This window comes from Phocoena phocoena, chromosome 18 (assembly GCF_963924675.1).
Source record: "Phocoena phocoena chromosome 18, mPhoPho1.1, whole genome shotgun sequence".
NCBI lineage: Eukaryota > Metazoa > Chordata > Mammalia > Artiodactyla > Phocoenidae > Phocoena > Phocoena phocoena.
The window spans coordinates 24,965,881-24,989,786 of record NC_089236.1 but is presented as its reverse complement, the minus strand read 5'-3'; the positions used below and the strand labels follow the sequence as shown (position 1 = coordinate 24,989,786).

The 23,906-nt window shown below is 45.3% G+C and overlaps 1 protein-coding gene across 1 annotated transcript; it reads left to right on the top strand.

Annotated features, from left to right (window-relative positions):
• The first annotated feature begins 9,989 nt into the window (after positions 1-9,989).
• Positions 9,990-23,310, top strand: RGCC (regulator of cell cycle). The gene is made up of 5 exons (XM_065896177.1): positions 9,990-10,208; positions 10,761-10,946; positions 19,694-19,801; positions 21,576-21,638; positions 22,925-23,310. The coding sequence occupies exons 1-5, from the start codon at positions 10,160-10,162 to the stop codon at positions 22,930-22,932; spliced, it is 414 nt and encodes a 137-aa protein (XP_065752249.1). The 5' UTR covers positions 9,990-10,159; the 3' UTR covers positions 22,933-23,310.
• Positions 23,311-23,906: the final 596 nt, after the last annotated feature.

The following is a 23,906-nucleotide window of genomic DNA, read 5'->3' as shown; positions in this document are numbered from 1 at the left end:
GGGAGCTTCCTGGACCAGGGATCAAACCCGTGTCCCCTGCATTGGCAGGTGGATTCTTAACCACTGCACCACCAGGGGAGTCCTGAGCTAGGTGGTCTTCATCTGAGAAGATTAACTAACACCACTTATAAAATAATCAAGTTAATTATTCTCTGTAGTGCAATGGAGAAATTAGCATTTGCTTTCAGGTAGACTGACTAAGCCAGCTCCACATTTAGCAGTGTCAGAGGTTTACAGCAGTACAGAGAAGTTCTGATGGAAAGCCGGAGATTAAGAGATGAACTTGTCCTCAGAAAGGAGTGCCAGATTCGAGTTTGCCGGAAAAATGACTCCCTGGGTGATCTTCGGAAAGTCAATTCAACTCTTTGTGGCTCAACTGCTTGGTTTACTAGGCTTGGCAAAAATCTGTTCTTCCTTAACTTCCTAACAAAGTAGAGCTAAATGTATGAGGCAGCTTTGAGATTTTGGAAGACAATGTAAAAAAAAGTCATATTGTATAACTGTTTTTATTTGCTAATACATCTGTAGATAAATTTGTAAATGTAGACATTTTATAAAGGATTTTTGCATGTGTCATCTTATTTAAATGCCCCCAAAGCTAAAGAAGTCAGGTTGTTTTTTTATCTTACATTTAAGGAAATCGAAGCTCAGAAAAGTTCCATGTCCTCCCCCTACTACACAGGTAGATTAATGGCAAGGCAAGCACCAGAGTCCAAGCCTTCTGACGGCTAGTTCACTACATGCTCTTGCCTGAAACCAACTGTATCTTTTTTTATCATTCAAACAGAAAGTCACAAAAATTATAATCATCCTCATCAGTTCACTCAGCCCCACGTAATTAATTTTTTTTCATCTTGATCTTTTGTTCACACTTTTATGAATCTGTCAGTTTTCCATTAGAGTTCTGAAAATGCGTATTCATTCAGTTCAGCCGTATAGTCAGTTACCAGAAACCTGTACTTGTCAGAGTCTTTTCCATGAATTCCTTGAAGATGAAACCCTTTTATAGGAACATTTTGGCAAAAGCATCAGAGTACACCCAGAACTGTCTGTAAATGACAAGAGACTTAAAAATGACACAGTTAAAGATTTGATGGAAGTTCATAATAATGCAAGGAAATTTAGTTATTTCTGAGATATACATTTTAAAGTAATAACTAGAATTATGACTTATAACATTATACCAGAACATATAAGATTTTTAGAAATTTCATGTAATGTCTGAAACATTTATGTTAACATATTTCCATACAAATAACCCAAAGAAAGTTTAGTATTAGTTGTTTCTTTGTTTGTTTGTTTTTTTATACTGCAGGTTCTTATTAGTCATACATTTTATACACATCAGTGTATACATGTCAATCCCAATCGCCCAATTCAGCACACCACCATCCCCACCCCACCGCGGCTTTCCCCCCTTGGTGTCCATGCCTTTGTTCTCTACATCTGTGTCTGAACTTCTGCCCTGCAAACCGGTTCATCTGTACCATTTTTCTAGGATCCACATGCATGCGTTAATATACGATATTTGTTTTTCTCTCCAACTGTATCTTTTGTGACTAATTAGAGGAATGTGTGTGGTAGACATTCATTCATTCAAATGAAAATTAGGTACTTACCTTGTGCCTGGCGCTGGAATAAAAAGCACCTTTGCAACTTGCTAAAGGTGGTTTGGGGTGCAAAAAGAGTGCTAGCTCATTTCTAGAATTAGAAGTTCTTTTTTCCTCTGTGACATTAAGATGCTACAAAGGGCTGGAGAGTAGCTTTAAGCCCATGTTCTTCTTTCCCACTGAGTTATGTTTGTGGCTTGAACCACTCCAATTCTTCACCCGTAATCAAGTTAGGCAAATGGCTTTTGAATGGCTGGGGGCTGTGGGTGTGATGGGGTGGAGGCAACATTGCAGGAGAGAGCAGAGAAAACAGAACAAGATCCTGGTGCTGGGAGTGGACTTCTGGGGACAGCTCTCTCCTCTTTTTGCTCCCCAGATGGTGGCAGCAGAAAGTCTTAGAACCTGGCACTAGGGAAACTCCTGTCTTGATTCTGCCTGAGACTCACAGTGGGTTGTTTTGGTTTAAAATCACATTAAAGTGTTTTCTTTCTCCAGGAGTTAAAAGTTAAAAGCACACCTACCGTATGATCCAGTCTTTCTACTCTTAGGTATTTATCCAAGAGAAACAAAACCATCTGCCCGTACTTGTGTACCAGCTTTATTTGTAATAGTCAAAACTAGAACCAACCCGAATGTCCATCAACTGGTGAATAGATAAACTAATTGTGGTATATCCATACAATGGAATATTATTTAGCAGTAAAAATGAGTGAGCTATTGATACCCACAACAGCATGGATGAATCTCAAAATAATTACAGAAAGAGAGTATATACTGTATGATTCCATTTATTTAAAATTCTAGTAAATGCAAACTAATCTATAGTGACAGACAGCAGATTAATTGTTGCCTGAGAATGGGGCTGGAGGGGTGAAAATGGGACAGGAGGAAACCTTTGTGGGTGGTGGCTACATTCACTATCTTATGAACAGATGTCAAAACTTTTCAAATTGTATATTCAAAATTTGTGAAGTTTATTGTATGTTGATTATATTGAGATAACTCTGTAAAAAAAATCACATGGAGGTATTTTTCTTTCTTTGAAAGGTCACTTGTCTTCTATGCCATGACTTCATTTACTGGTTTTTTTTTTTAATAGACTTTACTTTGAAGAGCAATTTTAGGTTCACAGCAAAATTGTGTGGAAAGTACAGAGACTTTCCATATACCTCCTGCCCTCACACAAACACAGCCTCCCCCATTATCAACATTCCCTTCTGCAATGTTGCTGTGGGGATTAGAGTTGAATGTCTTTGAGAAGCTGTTATTCAACCCGCTGCAGCATCCTTTGGTGAGAATATTCGTATTCCTAAGATTCGTCCATGTTGTCTTGGGTCGGTAGTTTGCTGCTTCTTTGCTGAGCAGTATTCTGGTATATGACTGTACCACAGTTGTGTGTCTATTCTTCTGTTTAAGGACATTTGGGTTGTTACCAGTGTTTGGCTATTATGAATAAAAATTCATTCTTATATTGTTTTTTACTTTTCTTGGATAAAAACGTAGAAGAATTGCTAGATCACAGGGTAGTTGCATGTTTGACTTTTCATATGTTTATTAGTCATTCCTATATCTTTTTTTGTGAGGTGTGTGTTCAAGTGTTTTGCCCATGTTTTGTTTTTCCTAGGTTGGTTGTTTTTTTATTATTAGTTTGTAGATAATCTTTCTATGTCCTAAAAACAAATCCTGTGTCTATTATATGGATTTCCACATTTTCTTTCAGTCTGGGGCTTGCGGTTTTCTTTTTGTAATAACATCTGATGAACAAAAGTTTTAAATTTTGATGAAGTCTGATTTCTCAGTTAAAAAATGATTAGTGCTTTTTATATACCATCCAAAAATCTTTCCTTACATCCAAGTCTTGAGGGTATTCTCTTATGTTTTCTTCTAGAAACTTTGCAGATTTAGCTTTTACGTTTAGGTCTATGATCCATTGCAAGTTAATCTTTGTGTAGGGTGTATAGTAGGTGTTATTGTAAATTTTTTTCTGTACAGATATCTAGTTCTTCCAGCACCACTTGTTGAAAAGATTTTTTTTTTTTTTTTTTTTGCGGTACGCAGGCCTCTCACTGTTGTGGCCTCTCCCGTTGCGGAGCACAGGCTCAGGACGCTCAGGCTCAGCGGCCATGGCTTATGGGCCCAGCTGCTCCGTGGCACGTGGGATCTTCCTGGACTGGGGCATGAACCCGTGTCCCCTGCATCGGCAGGCAGACTCTCAACCACTGCGCCACCAGGGAAGCCCTGAAAAGATTTTTATTTCCTTGTTGAATTGCATTGACACCTTTCTCATAAATCAATTAACCAAATATGTGTGTATGTATTTCTGAACTCTTGTCTGTCCCATTGGTCTATTTGCCAATCCTTGGCCAATACCACCATTTTAATAAATGTAACGTTACAGGAAGTCTTGAAATCAGGTAGTGTAACGTTACTCTCTTCTTTAAGATGATTTTCACTACTATAGGTCAATTTTTGGCTTATATCACTGTTGTGAGTTGAATGGTCACCCCCTTCCCCCAACGATATATTTAAGTCTTCACCCCTTGTACCTGTGAATGTGACCTTATTTGGAAAAAGGGTCTTTACAGATGTAATCAAGTTAAGATGAGGTCATACTGAATTAGGGTGGACCCTAATCTAATATGACTGGTGTCCTAAGAAGACGGGAAGAGACACAGACAAAAACATACAGGGGAAAAGCCATGTGAAGATGGAGGCAGAGATCAGGGTGATGTACCTACAAGCCAAAGAAAGCCAAATAGTGCCAGAAGCTAGGGGAGAGACATAGAACAGATTCTCCCTCACAGCCTTCAGAAGGAACTAACCCTGCTGACACCTTGATTGTGGACTTCTAGCCTCCAGAACTGTGAGAGAATAAATTTCTTTTGTTTTGACCACCCAGTCTGTGGTACTTTGTTACGGCTGACCTAGAAAACTAATACAGTTAATGAAACACAACTCAAACTTGCTTAAGCAATAAGGAAATGACTATCTCTTACACCTCCAGAGTTGAGGGATTCCTGGTGAGATTCATGTAAAGTATTAGGTGTTAGGATGAGGTTCAATTATAAGGGTCAGAAATCCCCACAATAGTGGCTTACACAAGATGGACTTTGTCTTTTTTTTTTTTTTTAACATCTTTATTTGAGTATAATTGCTTTACAATGGCGTGTTGGTTTCTGCTGTATATCAAAGTGAATCAGCTATACATATACATATATCCCCGTATCTCCTCCCTCTTGCATCTCCCTCCCACCCTCCCTATCCTAGACATTGTCTTTTACTTTTCTCTCATGTAGGTCTCTCACCAGGGTTCGGTTGGTATGGAGGCACCAAGACATCAGGATCTGGGATTCTTCTATCCTTTTGCCACCATCCTCAATATATGGCTTCCACCTCATGCTGTGAAATCCAGCTGCAAGTCTGTCTTCTATCTATCAGGGAGAAGCAAGGACAAGGGTGCCTGCCCCCTTCCCTTGAGATTACATTCTAGAGGTTTGCATAGAATATCTCTGCTCAAAGCCTGTGGTCCAGAATCAAGTCACATGATCACTCCCAATTGCAAGGAGGGTTGGGAAATACAGTCTTTATTTCAGGAATCCATGGGTCTGAAGGGGAGAGCTGATATTAGGAGACAGAAGTTTCTTCCACACAGTGTCTGTAAAGGAATGCTAGGAGTTTTTGATGATTGGCTGTAGGAGACTTAAGGAGAAGAAAAAATCTCATCTGGAAATAAAAATTTGAAGACTTATAAATGTTAGTTACAATCTTGAGAAGGGACGAGATAGCCTGGCAAAAGTATAGATGAGAAGAAAAGATCAAGGAGAGACCTGTAGGGGGCTCAGATTTTAATTATGAAGAGGAGGATTCAGGGGCTTCCCTGGTGGCACAGTGGTTGAGAGTCCGCCTGCCGATGCAGGGGACACGGGTTCGTGCCCCGGTCCGGGAAGATCCCACATGCCGCAGAGCGGCTGGACCCGTGAGCCATGGCCGCTGAGCCTGCGCGTCCAGAGCCTGTGCTCTGCAACGGGAGAGGCCGCAACAGTGAGAGACCCGCGTACCGCAAAAAAAAAAAAAAAAAAAAAAAAAAAAGGAGGATTCAACAGGGCCCTGAGAAGAAATGGTGAGATGATTAGATGGATATTCAAGAAAAACTTTAAGGAGACAGTGGTTAACAGTGTACAAGGGGAAGAGATGCCAATTAAGATAAAGAACTGGTCTTCAAAAATGTAAGAAGTTCTGATTTCCTGTTTCCAAATTATAGCTACCTCAAGTTTTTTTCTCAAAGGAGACCTGTGTGAATGAATGACCTCTGTAACTTGAAATATGTATAAACTGTAGTGTAAAGATTTTATGGTTAATGTAGGTTCAGGGCTCATGAAAGACAAGGCTCCCCAGCCCTCCTCAGTGAGGGAAAAGTCACATCTGAACGGTGAGGTTACTTACCATCGTCATCACTATGATCAGGTGACTAGGGACCGCAGGAAGCCCTGGAATAGAAAATGGAACCCAGCCAGAAGGCTCAAGGGACAGAGGGTTTAACTTTTGCCTTCCGTCTGGTTCTAGGAAAGGATTCAAGGTGAACAGAGAAGTAGACTCGCATGTGTACACTAAGAGATAGGTAACAGCATGTTAGCTAAGTATTGTTTGTGAGAGAGAAAGATTGGAAACAACCCAAGTGTCCATCAACTTGAGAGTGGATAAATAAATTACTCTGTAGTCATTCAATACAATTCTATTTGGCAGATAAAAATAAATAAACTAGATCTAGTTGAATAAACTAGATCTGTATGTACCAACATATGTAAAAATAAAGTTGAATGAAAACAGAGCATGTTCACATTAGTTATGTAAATTTAAAAACCATACAAAGCAATACTATATTTTTTAATGTGAACATATAAATATAGTTTAGGTACAAAAACGTGGACTGGGAGAGTACTTACCAAATTCATGGTAATGCTCCTCTCTGGGGAGGGAGCGGATAGGACTTGGAAGGATGAAAAAGGGGATTTCAACTTTTTCTGCATTGTTCTATTTCTGTTGTTAAGAAATGTTTGAAGCATATGAAAAGGTGGTCAATTTAATTACTTATTAGGGAAATGTGAATTAAAGCTACAGGAAGAAGTAAAAAGAACCCACAGTAAGATATTAGTACACAGTTACCAGTATGGCTAAAATGAATGAATCTAACAGTATCATGTGTTGACACAAATATGGAACAACTGGGGTTCTTCTACATTGCTGGCGGGAATGTAGATTCATTCAACCACTTCAGAAAACTCTTTGGCAGTATCTTCAAAAGCTAAACAGATGCCTATCCTGTGATTCGGAAATTCACTTCTAGGTATAAACCCAAGAGAAGTGAGTATTTACGTGCACCAAAAGAAATGCCCATGCTGTACACGGCAGCTTTGTTCATACTAGCCAATGACTAGAGATACTCATACCATTTGGTTATTCTACTTCTATATATATACCCTAGAGACTCTTACTCTTATACACTGGGAGACATGTGCAAGAATACTCCTTGCTGCACTACATTACAGTAGCAACGGCAACAACACAACTCAAATCTCCACCAACAGGAGGACGGGTTCATACCGCAACAACATGGATGAACCTCCTGGACATTATGTTAAACAAAGGCAGCCGATAGAAAAGAATACATACAGTGTGATTTTAAGGAGTTTTAGTCGGCAAAAGTAATTCCTGGTGACAGAATTCAGAACAGGGGTTACCATAGGGGTTACTTATGGGGTGCTATTGACTGCAAAATGGCATAGAGAACCCTTCTGGGGTGATGACAAAATACTACATCTTGATCTGGATAGTAATTACACAGGTGTATATATAGGTAGGAATTTACCAAACTGTGCACTCAAGATTTGCATACTATAACATATATAAGTTACATCTCAAAAAAATCTGAAGCAAAAATGACAAAATATTAACATGTGTTAGTTCTCATTGGTGGGTACACAGAGTGCTATTACTGAACTCTCTATATTTTCCTGTACGTTCATATCATATTTATAATTAGGAAAGAGAGGGAGCAGTAGTTCTCCATAATGGAAGTGACACCATCCTAGAGGTGGTGACACTTTGAGTTGAGGCCCCTGCCCATTCATCTCCCCAGAGCTTGGGCAAGGGAGTTCCCTTACAATGGGGTGCAGAAGACATCAACCAACCAACTTCTCCTGGTAGAAATAGGTGATCTTCACTGTCACTCTCTTAGTAAATTGGCATGGCTGTTAAAAAGTGGGGCTGTTCTGTAGGCTCTTTTGAGGATCAGCTTAACTGATTCTTTAGCTGAGAGGGCCCCTGAGCCATCATGCAAGAGCTGGGCTGTGGTGTCCGCCACCCTACATCCCAGCCTGACCAAAGAGGGCGAGCTACCAAAGAGGTAGCCCCCTGGCCTCAGCTCCCAGACTGGTTGCTGCTCCATTATCCCAGGGCATCCCCAGTGGGTACCACAGCAAGTCAAAGAGCACGAGGAGAGAAAAAAATATTTAATAAGGGAGGTGGGAAAAGGAAGAAAAAAGATGCACATGCCTTGACCGTTGCTTCAAGGACCTGGGTTATCTGCACTCTTGTTTGGAGCCTCTTCCTACTGTTTGCTCAGTTCTCCACCTTACACTATGGAGAAAGGGAGGGTGTGGTGAAGCCCAAAGTGGCTCTGAAACCATACAGACTTGCCTTTTTTTTTTTTTTTTTTAACGTTTTTATTAGAGTATAATTGCTTTACAATGTTGTGTTAGTTTCTGCTGTATAACAAAGTGAATCAGCTATACATATACATACATCCCCATATCTCCTCCCTCCTGCATCTCCCTCACACCCTCCCTATCCCACCCCTCTAGGTGGCCACAAAGCACTGAGCTGATCTCCCTGTGCTATGCGGCTGCTTCCTACTAGCTATCTATTTTACATTTAGTAGTGTATATATGTCCATGCCACTCTCTCACTTCGTCCCAGCTTACCCTTCCCCCTCCCCGTGTCCTCAAGTCCATTCTGTACATCTGCGTCTTCATTCCTGTCCTGCCCCTAGGTCCATCAGAACCATTTTATTTTTAGATTCCATATATATGTGTTAGCATATGGTATTTGTTTTTCTCTTTCTGACTTACTTCACTCTGTATGACAGACTCTAGGTCCATCCACCTCACTACAAATAGCTCAGTTTCCTTCCTTTTTATGGCTGAGTCATATTCCATTGTATATGTGTGCCACATCTTCTTTATCCATTCATCTGTCGACGGGCACTGAGGTTGCTTCCGTCAGACCTGCCTTTCCATCACTATGTGACTAGCTTATCACCTAACCTCTCTGTGCCTCAGTTTCCTCCTGTGTAGAACAGAAGCAGTAGTTCTACCTCTCAGGGTTGCTGTGGGCCTGGAAATGGTGCATGCCAAGACCTGCCCTAGGAGGCCCTTGATAACCGCAGTAAGATGCCTCCTTTCCCTCTGAGACCGGTTTGTGGGCAGAGACACTGGGAGCGCCGTCCAATAGCACTCGGAGCGAGGATGGTTGTTGAGCACTCGGTATGTGTCTAGTGCAACTGAGGGACGGAAACTGTCATTTTATTCTATTTTAGTTGCTTTGCATTTAAGAAGCCACCCGTGGCAAGTGGCCACCGCATCGGGCCGCGCAACGTCCAGGGCTCTCACGGTCAGGACTCGTCCCCTGCCAGGCGGCTCTCCATCTACGCAGTAATTTGTTCTCTTAAACTTCTCCTGAACAAAGTCGGGGCTGCCGTGAACACACAGGACCGTAGTCAGGCTCTGGGGCTCGGGGATGGGAACAATGAAGGTTCGTCAACTCCTGGACTCCACCGACTTCTGTCCCTCTGGCCCCCTACCCTCTCTACTCTGTCCGCCCGCAACCCTCAAGTCCCTTGGGGGCAATGGGGAGGAGACGCGCGGGAGACTCCCTCTGCGGCTCCCATATGGGTCTGGGTCTTACACGGCTTTCGCCTACTTTATTCTTCGCAACAAACCCAGGAGGCTCAGCATTTCCATTTCACAGATGAGGAAACTGAGGCTCGTGGAGCTTCAGGGCACAGGGCGGGAATCAGCCGAGCACCAGCCCTAAACCCTTTGGGGCCTTGGTGTCGCCACAGCTACTTTCGTGGGGCGCGTTGTCAGGGCGCGCGGGGAAGGCGGCGGGTAAATATTTGGGGCTGTAACCTGGGCTCCGGGGACTCCGCGTCACTGCGGTTCCCCAGCGGGCGCGTGGCGAGGGCGGTGCCTGGGGGACAGGGGCGTCCCTGGCGCGGCGGCAGGGACAGACCCGGCGGCCAGGCTCCCGTGGCCCCGCCCCGGCCCGCCCCCGCCCGCGGCTATAAGACCTTGGGACTGCTGGTGGCCGCGGCCCGGGAAAGATCTGGCGGGCGGACGGCGCAGGCAGCTGCGCGGCGGGAGCGCAGCCGGACTAGGGGACAGGCAGAGCGGGACGAGAAGAGGGGACGGACGGCCTCAGCGAGAGCGCCTGCACGATCCCGCGCCCAGACCTCGCAGGACCCCCCGACGCGCGCCGGGCCTAGCCCGCCCATGAAGCCGCCAGCCGCGCAGGGCAGCCCCGCGGCCGCCGCGGCCGCAAGTGAGTGGGGGTCTCCTTAAAGCCGGGGTCTTGCGCGAAAGAAGCGGAATCCCGCGTCGTCTCGTTACATCCCTCCCCCAGCCTCACCGTCGGGACTCTGCCCCGGGGCGGGTTCAGCCTCCTCCCCACGCGGGGCTGGGGGTCCGAGCCCGACACGTCACGGGCGCATCCTGACTCAGTCCTCCCACCGCCACCCGGTTCACACGCGCCCCCGGGGAGCGAACGCGGGGAAGAGTCCCCGACAGCGCGTGGGAAAGAGTTCGGCTGTGTCACTTAGATGCGTTACCTTTGGCCTGCAACTTCCCCGGGTCGAGGCTCACTTTCTTTATCTCGAAAACGGGCGCGACACCGAGGCGCACTTCAGGGGGTGGTGGAGAGTATTAAAAGATACCAGCGAGCAGCGGGCAGCGGGCAGCGACAGCCGTGCTGTCCCCGGGCCAGCGCGCGGTCAGCGTTAGTTAGCGATCCTTGGGAACCGTGCGGCCCCTGCCGGGCCCGGGGTGGGACGGCCGCCCCACCCCACCCTCACCTGAGCCTGCCGTCCCTCCCCAGCCCCGGCTTTGGACTCGGCCGACGCGGGGGACCTGAGCGACGCGCTGTGCGAGTTTGATGCGGTGCTGGCCGACTTCGCGTCGCCCTTCCACGAGCGCCACTTCCACTACGAAGAGCACCTGGAGCGCATGAAGCGGCGGAGCAGCGCTAGCGTCAGCGACAGCAGCGGCTTCAGCGACTCGGAGAGTAAGTGTGGCCCCGCCGGGGGAGGTGCCGGAGCCCTGGGGACTCCCCGTACTCGGCCCGCGGAGGAGCGCTCTGGGCTGGGGCTCAGCTTGCTTATCGGGGCCGGGCGGGGCTATAGCCCCAAAGCTCAGCGCGGTCTCTAGGACTCTAGGCGTCTCCGGGGCTGCAGGCCCGGCGGGGGCAAGACCTCTGAGGATGGTCTCGGGAAGGCTCTTGGAGGGCAGGCTGGTCTACCTGCCTCCGGCAGGTGTCAGGACGCAGGAGGGTCGAAGCGGTAGGACTCCTGGGACCCCAGCCAGGCCTTCCCGCGGCTCCCCGACCTCCTCTCCTTTCCCCTTCTTTCCCCTCTTAGCAGTATCTTCAGAGGCTGTGGAGCAAGTGCCACAGGCATGGGGTCGGGGCGCATGGGAGGGCACAATATGGACATATTTGTGAAACCAGGAAAGATTTCATAAGCTCCCGTTCTTAGATTTTTGAAACACTTGCACTTTCTTCTGGCCCTGAGCTCCCAGACTTGTTGCTACACTGCCCGAAGTTTTGAAAGAATCCCTGGCACTGCTGAGTTCAAGTATTTAGAAAGCGTCCCTCATCCTTCAAGCAGGTCCATCACGTGGACGGCTGGCTCTGACTCCTCACCCAGTTGGGGGCGGGCAGAGAGCAGATGGGCCCAGAGCTGCTTTCCGGTGACTTTGCTCATAGTGGAGACTACCCACCCCCCGCGTCTCTCTGTCCTAAACAACCTTGTTACAAAGAGAGACCATTTTTTCCAGGAACTCGAATGTCCCGGTAGGATTTTGGATAACTTTTCAGGCGTCAAATGGCAAATCGGATGACTTTTCAGTATTATGTGACTGGTGTTTTACCCAACCTGGATTACTTCCTATTTTTCAAAGTGAATTTTAAACATTTCTGGGTAATTCTTGAGACTTCATTCCCTAGATGGGATACAAGCGTGAATGTCACTCCCTTTGTTGTCCTTGACTCTGGAAACAAAAACAATGACCTTTCCTTGTGATTCCCTTCTTTTGAAATCTGAAGCTCCCCCTTGTTACAGGGCAAAGATACAGTCCTAGGCTTACACATGAAGTGTCCTTCTGAAAAGGAATAAAGGACACTCGCCATCCAGTTCAGGCTTTGAGTCAGAAACTTGAGTTCCAGCTTGACTTTTCTTGGCAGCCCTGCCCAAGCGTTAGAAATAATTGCAGCTTTTGAGGTGAAAGGGAATGGAATCGTATGCTGTTAATTTTCCGTTCAGTATGTTTGGACTTCGTTAATGACCAGACCGCTTATTTTCAATTTCAAAGAGAAGTCTAAAAAATTTTGAAGTTTGTCTCCATGTCTGTAGCCAAACTTAAATATGTCTCCTTCTACTAGGGCATGGAGCAAGTTATTCATCAAGTACAAATTCTCTCCCCCGTGGGAAAGAAAGCTGGCACAGTCTGTCCGGTGCCGCTGTCTTGCAAAGAACAGCTCCTTTCTAAACCACAGCTGTATTTGGCTAGAATACGGTCTGAGCTCACCCATTCATGGGTGATTGCAACTCCCTCTGGGTAGGGTTTCAGATCTGGGATCTGTTTTCAGAAGCCTCAAAGAAAAGGCGCTCGAAACACATTCTTAACAGTTTGGGGGGAGATATTTGGAATAGTCTGTAGTTTTTCTTAGGGTATGTGCGTGTACTTTGTTTTCTGCTTTTGTTGTTAACTGTTAACCTAACCCTTAGTTTGGTGGTTAGAGAGGTAAATGGGAGGGTGTAAAGAAGGCTCAGACGACATTAGTCTTTTCTATAAATGTGTAGTTTGGCCTCCACGAGGCAGGTTAGAAATAGTCCTGGCAGAAGCAGTGTGTATCTAAATAGTGATTTCTTAAGGACGCATAATATGTGTCTTAATTGCCACTAAGAATGGATCACAGACATTTGTTATACTCATTTGTCTGTTTAATGCTTTTCTGTGGAAGAGAATATTTGAGAGACGTGGATCCTACTGAAATTTAGCCCACCAAAGGGGAGACACACCAGGATGATCATAATAAGAGCAACTCTCTCTCTTTGTTTTTAAATTTATTTTTTGGCTGCATTGGGTCTTCGTTGCTGCACGCAGGCTTTCTCTAGTTGCGGCGAGCGGGGTCTACTCTTCCTTGCGGTGCGTGGGCTTCACATTGCGGTGGCTTCTCTTATTGCGTAGCACGAGCTCTAGGCGCACAGGTTTAGTAGTTGCGGCACGCGGGCCCTACAGCATGTGGGTTTCAGTAGTTGTGGTGCGTGGAAGAGCAGCTCTCTTTTGCCAGGCTCTTTCTGTAATTACTATTATTGTTTATTACCTCTAACCATTAATGATCTCTTTGCTTTGCTTTAAATGTGTTATCTCATATGATCTCTGCTACAGTCCTGGAACGTAGGCACTGTTGTCTCTTTTTTTCTGATAAAATAGTGGAACCAGTTGGGCTGTCTCTCTCTCTAAGGCCTTGCTCTGTCACCATGGATGGTTGGCTGGTATGTGAACCAGGTCCTCCGGGATAGACTTGATGTCTCACTGGGCAGGGATCATGTGCCTGCTTATCAATGGTGGCTGTGTTTGAAGGTGTCTCTTCAAGGCAGTGGTCACCTGGCCGGGTCTGTGGAGCCCAGGCTGAGCTCTGTTAGGGTCCTGCATGAGGAGTGGGCCTCATTTTCTCTAGCTGTGAAATGGAAAGGATGCTATTTAATGATGATGTTAGAAACATCCATAAGCTCATGATGAGGAAGAAAATATTTGTTCTGTTTGATGCTTTTAAGAAAATAATAAAATGCACATGCCACGCTATGTCACATAGGTCAGAGACATTTGAGCCAGTGTCTTGTGTGAAAATGTTATGTATGAAGCTCTAAACCCTTGGGACCTTGGTTTTCACTCTACCTTTTACAGCTCCATCACTCTGAAGATGTACCTACTGCATTCCTGGTTTTTGAAGAACCCTTCCTTTTCTCTCAAAACAAAAAAAAAAGATGAGAAAGACAAATATTATATGATATCACTTATATGTGGAATCTAAAAACTAGTACAAACGAACTTATTTACAAAATAGAAACAGACTCACAGACATAGAAAACAAACTTATGGTTACCAAAGGGGAAGTGGGGAGAGGGAAAAATTAGGAGTATGGGATTAACAGATACATACTACTATATAAACAGATAAACAACAAGGATTTATTATATAGCACAGGGAGCTATATTCAGTATCTTGTAATAATCTATAATGGAAAAGAATAAAAAAAGAATACATGTATGTATATATATATGTATATATATATATATATATACATATATATATATACATATATATATATATTGGAATCACTTTGCTGTATACCTGAAACTAATACAATATTGTAATCAGCTACACTTCAATTAAAAAATATTTCGCTTGCTTGCATCCAAAGGAGAAAAAGTAGACATTCCTTCTTTCACCCAGAGAAGCAAGTTACTTAGATAGGAGAGAAGAATGGATATTTAATAAGGAAATACTCTTTCCTGTTTCCACGTACTGGGAATCCTTCTAAGACGTGAAGAGGACCAAAATAACGGTGGCAAGACAACTTCACATTAGGGGTGGCATTCAAATGGGGGTTGATGAAAATAGTTCCTTTTGTTTCTTTCTTCTAGATTTCGGTTCCAACAGGTAACACCAGGCACTTTCATGAGAGCAGTTTCAACTTCGGTGTAAAAGGGCTGCACAGTTAGGAGGGCAGTGAGGTTCAAACGCGATCCTCAGACGTGCTTCAGGCATTGTGCACATCCTTGGTTTGAACTTATTTTGAAAAATCTGTTGTTTTTTCAGTATTTTCAAAACCGTAAGCGCACAGCATGACTTCTGAAATGTGTTTAATGACATTTTAACTCATCAGATACTAAATTTTAACCAATGTGTTAATTTATGATTCCACCGATTGATTTTACAAGATGTTTCTAATATTAACTGGAACTTTAAAAGGTGATGCAAACTTGTATCTTTGACGGATTGGAGTTTCCTTTTTCCTTTGAGGGGGGAAGTGTTTTCTACTTAACAGAAAACGTCTGAAGTCTACTCCGTATGCTGGGGCTATTATGATTTTGCAGGGCCATTGTAGGGAATGAGGAATTGGCTTCTTTAGCATGTGCAGGACCTAGAACGTCTGTATTTCTTTGCCTCGACTATTCTAGCTTGGCCCTGGGAGAGGGGATTGTACGGCCCCTGGCGGGGGGCATGCATGACAGGTAGCCTATTGGCTGATCTGGCCTAAGAGCCACTGAGACCAGAACTTGAACTTGTTCAAGGCGGGAGAGACTGAGGAGTTAGGAGCCCTCAGGGTGTCCCCGTGTGTGTTAGGAATTCCAGGCAGGTGACAGGTGTCACTGGCTGACACCTGGAGGGGTACCTAGAGGGACTGAGCAGTCTCAGAAGGGAAGCGGGGGCGATAGTGCTGAAACTGAGAAACGTTTTCTTATTTTATCCCACTTTCAGGGAGGCTGTTGGAATTTAGATTTTGAGGAGGAGATTCAACCCACCTCCCCCAACACCCGCATACCATTCCCTGTGGCAAAAGGGAAACAGGTCCAAGGCTTTCTTTTTCTCAGTTAATTACTGTGGTTTGCTTGCCTGAAATGTGTGGGATTGTTCTATATTTACAGGAGCTCTGGGCCAGGGTTACTGTCTGTGGTTTCCCTTTCCTCTGGAGTAGCACACGCTGGTGCCAACCCCAAATTACCTTTCTCTCCACCCCCAAACGAAAAAAGCATGTCTACCTTTTAAACAAGCCTCTGTTTTTGTAGCTGAGTTTCCCAAGCTCTGTTGGCGCTCCTGCAGTTAGATGTTTGCATATTTAACATGCTCACATTGCTTTTGATGATGTCTTAGAAAACTTGGTCCCTGAATTCGAGGTTCCTGGCTTCAGCGCACCAAGTCGACTGGCCGAGGACATTTCTGATGGGGCTTTAGAGCTGATAGCAGTAGATGTTGTAAGGCCCTAAAATATCTAGTCTTGCCACCTGCCGCGGTTTCCCAAATCATCAGTGTTATGTGTCCCTTGAACCCCTGTTAATGGCAGCACCTAATATTGGGTGGGGCAGCAATATATTAGTATGCTATCAGCCTGTGACACATTCCTGTCCTTTATCAGACTAATGAGCTGTTATTTCTAGAACTCAAGAAATAGAGTTCTAGGGGAATGAAAAGCACAGGAAGTCAGGCTTTGCTTCCCTTTTCATATACACCTAGCATGAAATCTTGTTCACTGTAAGTCTGTGGAATGAAATTTTATTGGATAAAGGGTAAAGAGAGGTCTAGAGCTTGGGGTACTTCCGTGTCTGTGGGTTTGTTCTTGGGAGGTTTGTTCTAGGGCACCTCTGAAGATAAATTTTCTCTTAGGAATTTATCTGAAGAAGTGGAAGAAGCCTGGCCCAGAATCTTGAGTCTTCTTACTCTCTGTGGTGACCTTTCTTCTCCTGAGTGTGTCTTCCTCCATTTTGTTGGGAAAACAGAATAAAAGCAATGAAAACCATAGGTATCACACGGAGCTCCTGGCTTACTGATTCCCCTTTCGCAAGAGAAGAAACTAAGGCTCAGAGATGAAGTGACTTGCACAGGGTCACATAGCTTTCACATGGCCTCGGTGCCACACATCTCCAGGGTGGCAGCTTCTGGAGCTCCTGCGGTTGTCCTGGTCATTGTTTTTGGGAATGACGTGTAGAGCAGTTATGAACACAGGGTGGAACTCAACTGTGGGGAAGTTTGGCTCAGGGGTGCTGGGGGTTCTTTTCCTTTTGATGGTTGAACACTCTGGAGCCTGGAGTCAGGTTGGGCCCGGATTGTGCACTGGAATTCATGGAAATAGAGAGGCGTCAAGGTGTAGCAGTGAGCTGGTGCGTGAGATTGTGTGTGTGGGTGTGGGTGTTTGAGTCTCGGGCGGTGGTGTGAGGGGAGAGGGGAAGTGAGCATATGCTATGTTGGCATGCCTCTGTGTGCGTGTGTGTGTGTGTGTGTGTGTGTGTGCCCCCTCCCAAGGGATGAGTATACATGGACGTAAAATTGATGGAGAGTCGGGGCAGAACAGAGGTGAAGTCCCAAGTCAGGAGAAGGGCCTGCGGTGCAGGGTGTGGTGGTGAGACTGAGACCAGGGGTGCTGCCAGCGAGTCCTGGGTTCCGCACTCTGGGCCAGGGTTGGGGGTGATGCTCTCAGGTGTCCTTTGGAGCCAAGGATAATGTTCCAGAGGCCTCATACTCCTTTCTCCTGGCTCACGAGTCCGGGCATGAGGCCTGCCTCCCCAGGGCCCTCTGTGGTTTTCCTGCCCCCTCAGTCTTACCTCATCTTTTACCCACAAGTCTCTCGGGTTCTATTTGGGGCGATTCTCCTGCCTCTGACGTGGCGACAAGCAGTAACGAGACGCGGTAGGTCTGCGATGGGCGTGACCACTTTCCTGTGCGTAGGGAAAAGGCCTCCCCTTGAGAAAATCCAGACTGCTGCAGAGGGCGGCCCAGCTGACAAGCGAGCAGAAGGGCTTCCCACGTTCAGTTCCACTGAGTACAAGCGTCTTGAGAAATATTAATAGAGGTGCCACTGAAAAAGTGTCCCAAGGGCAAGTAAACCAGGGGAAATAGGGCTGAGCTGGTTTCTTTTCTTTTCTTTTAATATTTATTTATTCATTTGTTTGGCTGAGTTGGGTCTTAGTTGCGGCATGCTGGATCTTTTGTTGCGGCGCCTGGTCTCTTCGTTGTGGCTCGCGGGCTCTAGAGCGCACAGGTTTAGTTGTCCCATAGCATGTGGGATCTTACTTAGTTCCCCAACCAGGGATCGAACCTGCGTCCCCTGCATTGGAAGGCGGATTCTTAACCACTGGACCACCAGGGAAGTCCCTGAGTCTGTTTCTTTATCACAAGATGCCTCCGGCACATTAAAGTGGGGTTACATCAGAGGACTCTCCAGGGGTGCTTGGTGTTTCTTAGAGTTCGTTGATCACACAGTTCTTCTCAAAGGACCACTATTCTGGGAAGTAATTTCTGGGGAAATGTAAGGGTAAGGTTTGGTGTTTCAGATCTCAGTAGGTGTTCATCATCAAAGCCTTGAAAAAGGGTTGTTGTCCTTTTAGGTGACCCGGGCTGGACCTAAGAAGGAAGAATCGACTGTGAGGGCTGGGCATGTTTGGAAAACTGAATGCGATGGGTGTGTCGGCCAGGAAGACAAGATGGCTCTGGGGCCACCTGGTCAGGGGAGGGTGGGAGGACCAGTAAGGAGGCCTCAGGAACTGCTCCAAGAACTTGGAGCAGTCTTTAGGGAAGAAGAGGAATTCTCCTAGGACCAGAAACCTCTGCTTCTGAAAACCCTTTTTTATTCTGGGCATGTCTTTTTTTTTTTTTTTGCGGTATGCGGGCCTCTCACTGTTGCGGCCTCTCCCGTTGCGGAGCACAGGCTCCGGACGCGCAGGCTCAGCGGCCATGGCTCACGGGCCCAGCCGCTCCGCGGCATGTGGGATCCTCCCGGACCGGGGCACGAACCCGTGTCCCCTGCATTGGCAGGTGGACTCTCAACCACTGCGCCACCAGGGAAGCCCTGGGCATGTCTTTTGTAACTTAGTCCTGTTCATTTTGAGTTAAGGGGACCAAAGAAAGGTGGTTTTGCATCTTCCTGAGCTGGAGGTGATTGGATAAAACTGAGCGAATCCCAAGGAGGACAGGGAGCCTGACCAGGTCCTCCTGGTTCAGCCACCCTCTCTCACCCGAACAGCCTTCCCAGAACTCATCTCTGCTACAGCCGTGCCTAGCTTTGTGTTTTGTTTTAACTGGGAAGGCTGTTCCTTTGTGACCTCAGAGGCCACATCCTGTTTCCGCCGCTGGGTCTTCCTTTGAGCCTTTGAGTTAATGCAGCTCAGCCAGCAGTTCCTTTCTGTGTCACAGCCACACGGCTGGCTGGCCGTGGGTTGGTTTCCTCCCCCTTGGCAGAACTTAGAGAAATAGAATCTCAGAACTTCAGAGCTGGAAGGGACTTTAAGGATTATTTAGTCCAGCTTCCCATTTTATGGATGGGTAAACTGAGGCCCAGAGACATTATCTTGCTCAGGGGCATCTGAATACTTAGTAGCTGGGCTGGTTTCCTTGACTCAGCTCAGCCCTGCTTCTGGGACCTTGCCTTGCTCTTTGAGGGTATGGCAATGGAGGCAGCAAATCACCCAAACTGTAATAGACAACCTGTGGGAGAAGAAACCTTTATCTTTGACCCTCTAGCTTATCCCCAGAATGTAGGAGCTCAGGAAAACCATGGCAAAGACTCTCTCATGAGCAGGCAGGGAGGATTATCAAGTCATGGGATCCAACCTTGTCTTTGTATTTTAGGGTGTTCAGAGGGCAGAAGGGACATTTTTCAGGAAAGATGGTTCCTTATGTCTCAGATCCCAAGGGAAGCCCCTCACCCTCATCGGCCAAGCATTGGCTTAGCTGTCAGTTAGATACCCACTGGGCAGTGGGCTCCGGTTTGTCACAAAGGAGGCTGGTTTGGTCATGATGACCCTGTCACCCGCTTCTTTTTTTTAGGGAAGCAAGGGCCTTTGGTGTGCCTGATTGAAGACACATACACACATATACAGGCACACTCTCCTGCCTCAACTCATTTGGGGGCATAAATATAAAATCTGGAAACCAGCCTATTTTCTTTATAACTTTGCTCCTTTGGGAGATAAACTGTTGGTTGGCAATAGACTGAAAATTGTTTCTAATGAGTTATGTTTTCTTTCCTGAAAGGTGCAGATTCACTTTATAGGAACAGCTTCAGCTTCAGTGATGAAAAACTGAATTCTCCAACAGACAGCACTCCAGCTCTGCTCTCTCCCGCTGTCCCTCCTCGGAAAGGTAAGTTCATTAGTTGGATTGTGAGTATTTTTGCTTCCTTCCTCCCTCCTCCTGCTTCTCAGCCTCTTCTTTCTTCCCCCTTCCCCCTAACCAATCTTTCCCAAATGCGCAAAACAAGTAGAGAAGACTAGTATCTTAGTATAGTACAGCATGGAGTGGATTTTGTTATTTCTCAGGATTTTGATCAGCGTGAAAGTGAAATCAGATAACTGAGGGGGCAGGAAACCAAATTCACAGGGAGAAAAGACGTTTAGACTCTAGACTTTGCTTTCTGTCTTGTGGTGTCATCAAGACAGTGTCAGATGACAGTGCCCTCCCAAGACTGGCTGGTTCTAGAATGCGAAACTCAGCAGTTAGGCTTTGCAGAAAGTTGGGTTCTTTTTCTTGCATTAACTCTTTAACTAATGCTTTCAGATGACCAATTTAGCAATTAAATGGGGTCATCATTATGAAACAAGTAATGATCTAACATAATTCAGAATGGCAGCTCCATCCTGCCTCTACTGTGATATTAATAGGCCGGGAAGGTTTTTAAAGACGCATGAGCAGTTTCTTATATTTTGGAACTAGTAAAGTGTCTCCAGCCAGAGAGCTGAATGTTCTTTTATATTGGGCAAGTGCCCTTTTGAAAACAAAAGCAGTTTTTTTCCCTTAAGAAACATTATACTTGCTGAAAATAGTTGCAGAATGCAATAAAAGTGGAACATAGTTAAAAAGAAATATGAAGATTCCATCATTTTCTCCCTCTGGCATGAAGGCAGAATTTCCCCCTTTTTCAAAAGGACATTTTAAAATTCTCTTCTCAACATAACAATGTTAGCAGCCACTGGGGACTCTGCCGTTGTCCAGCCCTTCATCTGTAATGGATCTATTGAATTGAGAGAGACAGAACAGTCTAGAAAGTGGCTTAAAATGGGCCCAGATTTGTTACCTGATCCTCAAGAGGTAGGAATTAAAGAGGAGAAGAAAGCCCTAGTGGCAAATTGACTTTAAAAGCTAAGAACAATGAGCTATTTGTGGCCAGCGGGGGCTAATTAATAAAAAATATCCAGTAGTGCATTCAGAGAGGGCATGAATGATGAACTCTAGAGAAAAAAGTAAGATACACAGAAAGAAGTACATGTCTCAGGATATAGAGGGAACAAAGTCATAATGAGGACTTGTTACTCTGTGCTGGCACCTGGATGGGATGAGGCTGTCTAGACCCAGGAGCTTCCTGTCGCCTTCTCTGTACCATTTTGACAGGGAACTGTAGCGCTTAGTTCACTCCATCCTGGAGGTACCATGAAGGCTGAAGCATTGCCCTGGAGTGATAGCATGAACAAAATTGCGTCAGGGGAGACGTTTAGCAGGAATTAGGGAATCTGGGTGTCCATTCCACACAGTGCCGTGCTCCCCGAATATTTTGACTAACTCAAATCCTACACAATCAAAAAGTTCAAACTTTTAATCTTCCTTCCCTGTCCCTGTCTCCCCGCATCTCCCAACTTTTAAGGTAGTGAAGGGAGATACTTATTCCAGGTTGCTGGGATAGGGGTGGGGTATGGGGGTGGGTGATGAACTACAAAAACCAGAAAGAAACATTTAGGCTAATCTTCAGAATAAGTTTCCGAGTTGACTATAAGTAAACACTGGAGCAGCCACTTAGGGTTGGTACAGGACACTTTTTAATAAAGTCTCTGAAGACAAAGAGATGGGGTCGCATAATTCTGGAAAAGTCGGAGTCATCAGCTGTCTTGGATATGGAAACTGAGCCCCAACTCTTGTCTTTCAGCCAAACTAGGAGACACGAAAGAGCTAGAAGACTTCATTGCTGATCTCGACAGAACCTTAGCAAGTGAGTACATGCCTGGTAGTAAAAAAAAAAAAAAATCAAACAGAAAACCCAACCAGCACCTCTGATAAAGTGCTGTAATGTTTACCAGCTTGCCTGGGGCAGGAAGTTACATCATAAGGCTTTGTTAGGCTCAGAAACAGGACCCCAGTGGCTCAGAAAGAAATTCTGAGGGTAAGCTTACATTGAAGTAGACCGTGTGCCTTTCCAAACAGTGAGAACTGACCACCAGCAAACAATGGCATTTTGTTTGAGAAATGGAGAGTAAAGTAGTAGTTAGAGCAAGATTGGAGCCTTACGAGCATGGTGGCCTGCCAGGCTTTTCAGAAAAAAAAATCAGCCTATTGACCATCAAGCATTATACCGACAAGCCAGGGGGTTCCATCTCAGGGGCCAGAGAAAATTTCACAAGTTAGGTCAGGGGTCTGGTGAGGTCTGACTTCTAGAGGGTTGGGTCCCCAAAGAGAGAATTGGCTTGGGGAGATCCTGTAACCAAAAACCCACGCCAATTACTAAAAGACCTGGATTAAGTACGCAGTACCTTGTTTCCCATTGGCAGTTACACTAATGGCACCCCATTTTCCGTGACCAAAAATTTTGAGACCTGAGGATGTTAGATCATAACTGCTACGGGGGCGCCTAGAAGAAGGGACCCTGAGAATCAGTCCACCCAGTCTATTTCCAAGGAACAGGATTGCAAGAGCCAGAAGGATCAGCTAGATTTTCCCGGATGACAGTTTCAGCAACTCTACCCTTGGGGGGCCTTGTTCGGTCACAGAACAGGCCTGGAGAATTGCATCCTAGCCCCTTTCATTTTACAATGAAAGAGTTGATTTTCCTTAAGAAATATCTTACGCTTTACTCTGCTACATAGCTGGGTAGAATCTGAAAAAATAGATCCAAAGCTGGTTATTTAAAAAGAGCTCTGTTCTTAAACATGGTTTCAGACAGACCTAAGTATTAGGTGGAAGGTTCCTGTGCTGTTTCTGTTTACTGGAAGATTTTGTTGCCCGTTTTCTTACGTGCTGTACCATCCTCCATCAGAAGACTGTTTTGACAGAGACGATTGTAATTGCAGCACACTTTGTATTAGACCCACGTGACCTGCCTGTGGACTTCATGGAAATTGCAGCAGGCTACCAGTCATACCAGTTAATCAGACATATACTACTTGGGAAGCCTGCCATTAAATTCGGTGCTTTGATGCCTGTCTGAGAGGTGTGCTCTGGCTAAGCATAGGAATTGTTGGCTTTTGTGAGTGGATCACCTTCTCTGTCTCCTGTTGACAGGTATGTGAAGCAAGAAGCTCTGGGTCCTTTCATCATAAGGGAGAAGCTTCAGAGAGCTCTGAGGACCTGATAAAATCAGCTACAGAATTTGCTGCTGGAGGGGCCAGAGATGCTGCTCATCTACCACCAGGCCATTCTCATTCTTGTCCTAAAAATGCCTTTGGGCTCATCTCTGGGCAAGTTAGAAACTGACTTTGTTTACCCGCTTGCAGCGTTTTAGAACAGATGACTCATGCTAATGTTGTATTTCCTCTTAAAACATAGCTTTTCTGTAATTTAAAGTGCTTTTATGAAAATATTTGTAATTAATTATATATAGTTGGAGACAGTACTATGCTTTTCCCATTATAATATATTTTTGTATGCAAATAAAGTTTGAACTGGAAGTCTGTCTTTTGTAAGCTTTCCTTTTTTTTTTTCCTCTTGATTTCTTTCAATATATGTCCATCCAACTAGTATTCAAGTGGAAATAACACGCTGCTTGACTTCTAATATGGACCCTGGGCGCTGCCGCATTGCACTAGGCACTAGGATGGTAAACGAGAGAAAGTGTTACTTTGCAGTTCATTCGGGGCTCTAAAGGGAAACACTGGCATATGATTGATGGGAAATTTTAATTTGACGGTTGCAGTTTTAATGAAAGTTGGGTTTCTCTTCTATCTCCATTCTCCTCCTTTCTTAGGTGCCATGGGTTCTTTCCTTCAATTAGGGGAAATACCAGGTGTACTCAAAATCCAGGGCAAGTTGGGGCAGCTGGAGGACTTATAAATGATGGTGCTCTCATAAAATCCAAGTGCCGAGGAAGAAGGGACCCTTGGTAACACTTGCTGTTGTTCATCTTTTTGAATATAACCATCCTAGTGGGTGTAAAGTGGTATCTTATTGCAGTTTTGATTTGCATTTTCCTGATGACTAATGATGTTGAACATCTATTTATGTGTTTACCGGCCATTTGTGTATCTTCTTTGGAGAAATGTCTATT

Bases quoted from the DNA above. Each gene is read 5' to 3' on its own strand.
- RGCC (XM_065896177.1), top strand. From the start codon at position 10,160: ATGAAGCCGCCAGCCGCGCAGGGCAGCCCCGCGGCCGCCGCGGCCGCA. The intron at 10,209-10,760 runs GTGAGTGGGGGT...GTCCCTCCCCAG, and splicing joins CGCGGCCGCCGCGGCCGCAA to CCCCGGCTTTGGACTCGGCC. The intron at 19,802-21,575 runs GTAAGTTCATTA...CTTGTCTTTCAG, and splicing joins CGCTGTCCCTCCTCGGAAAG to CCAAACTAGGAGACACGAAA.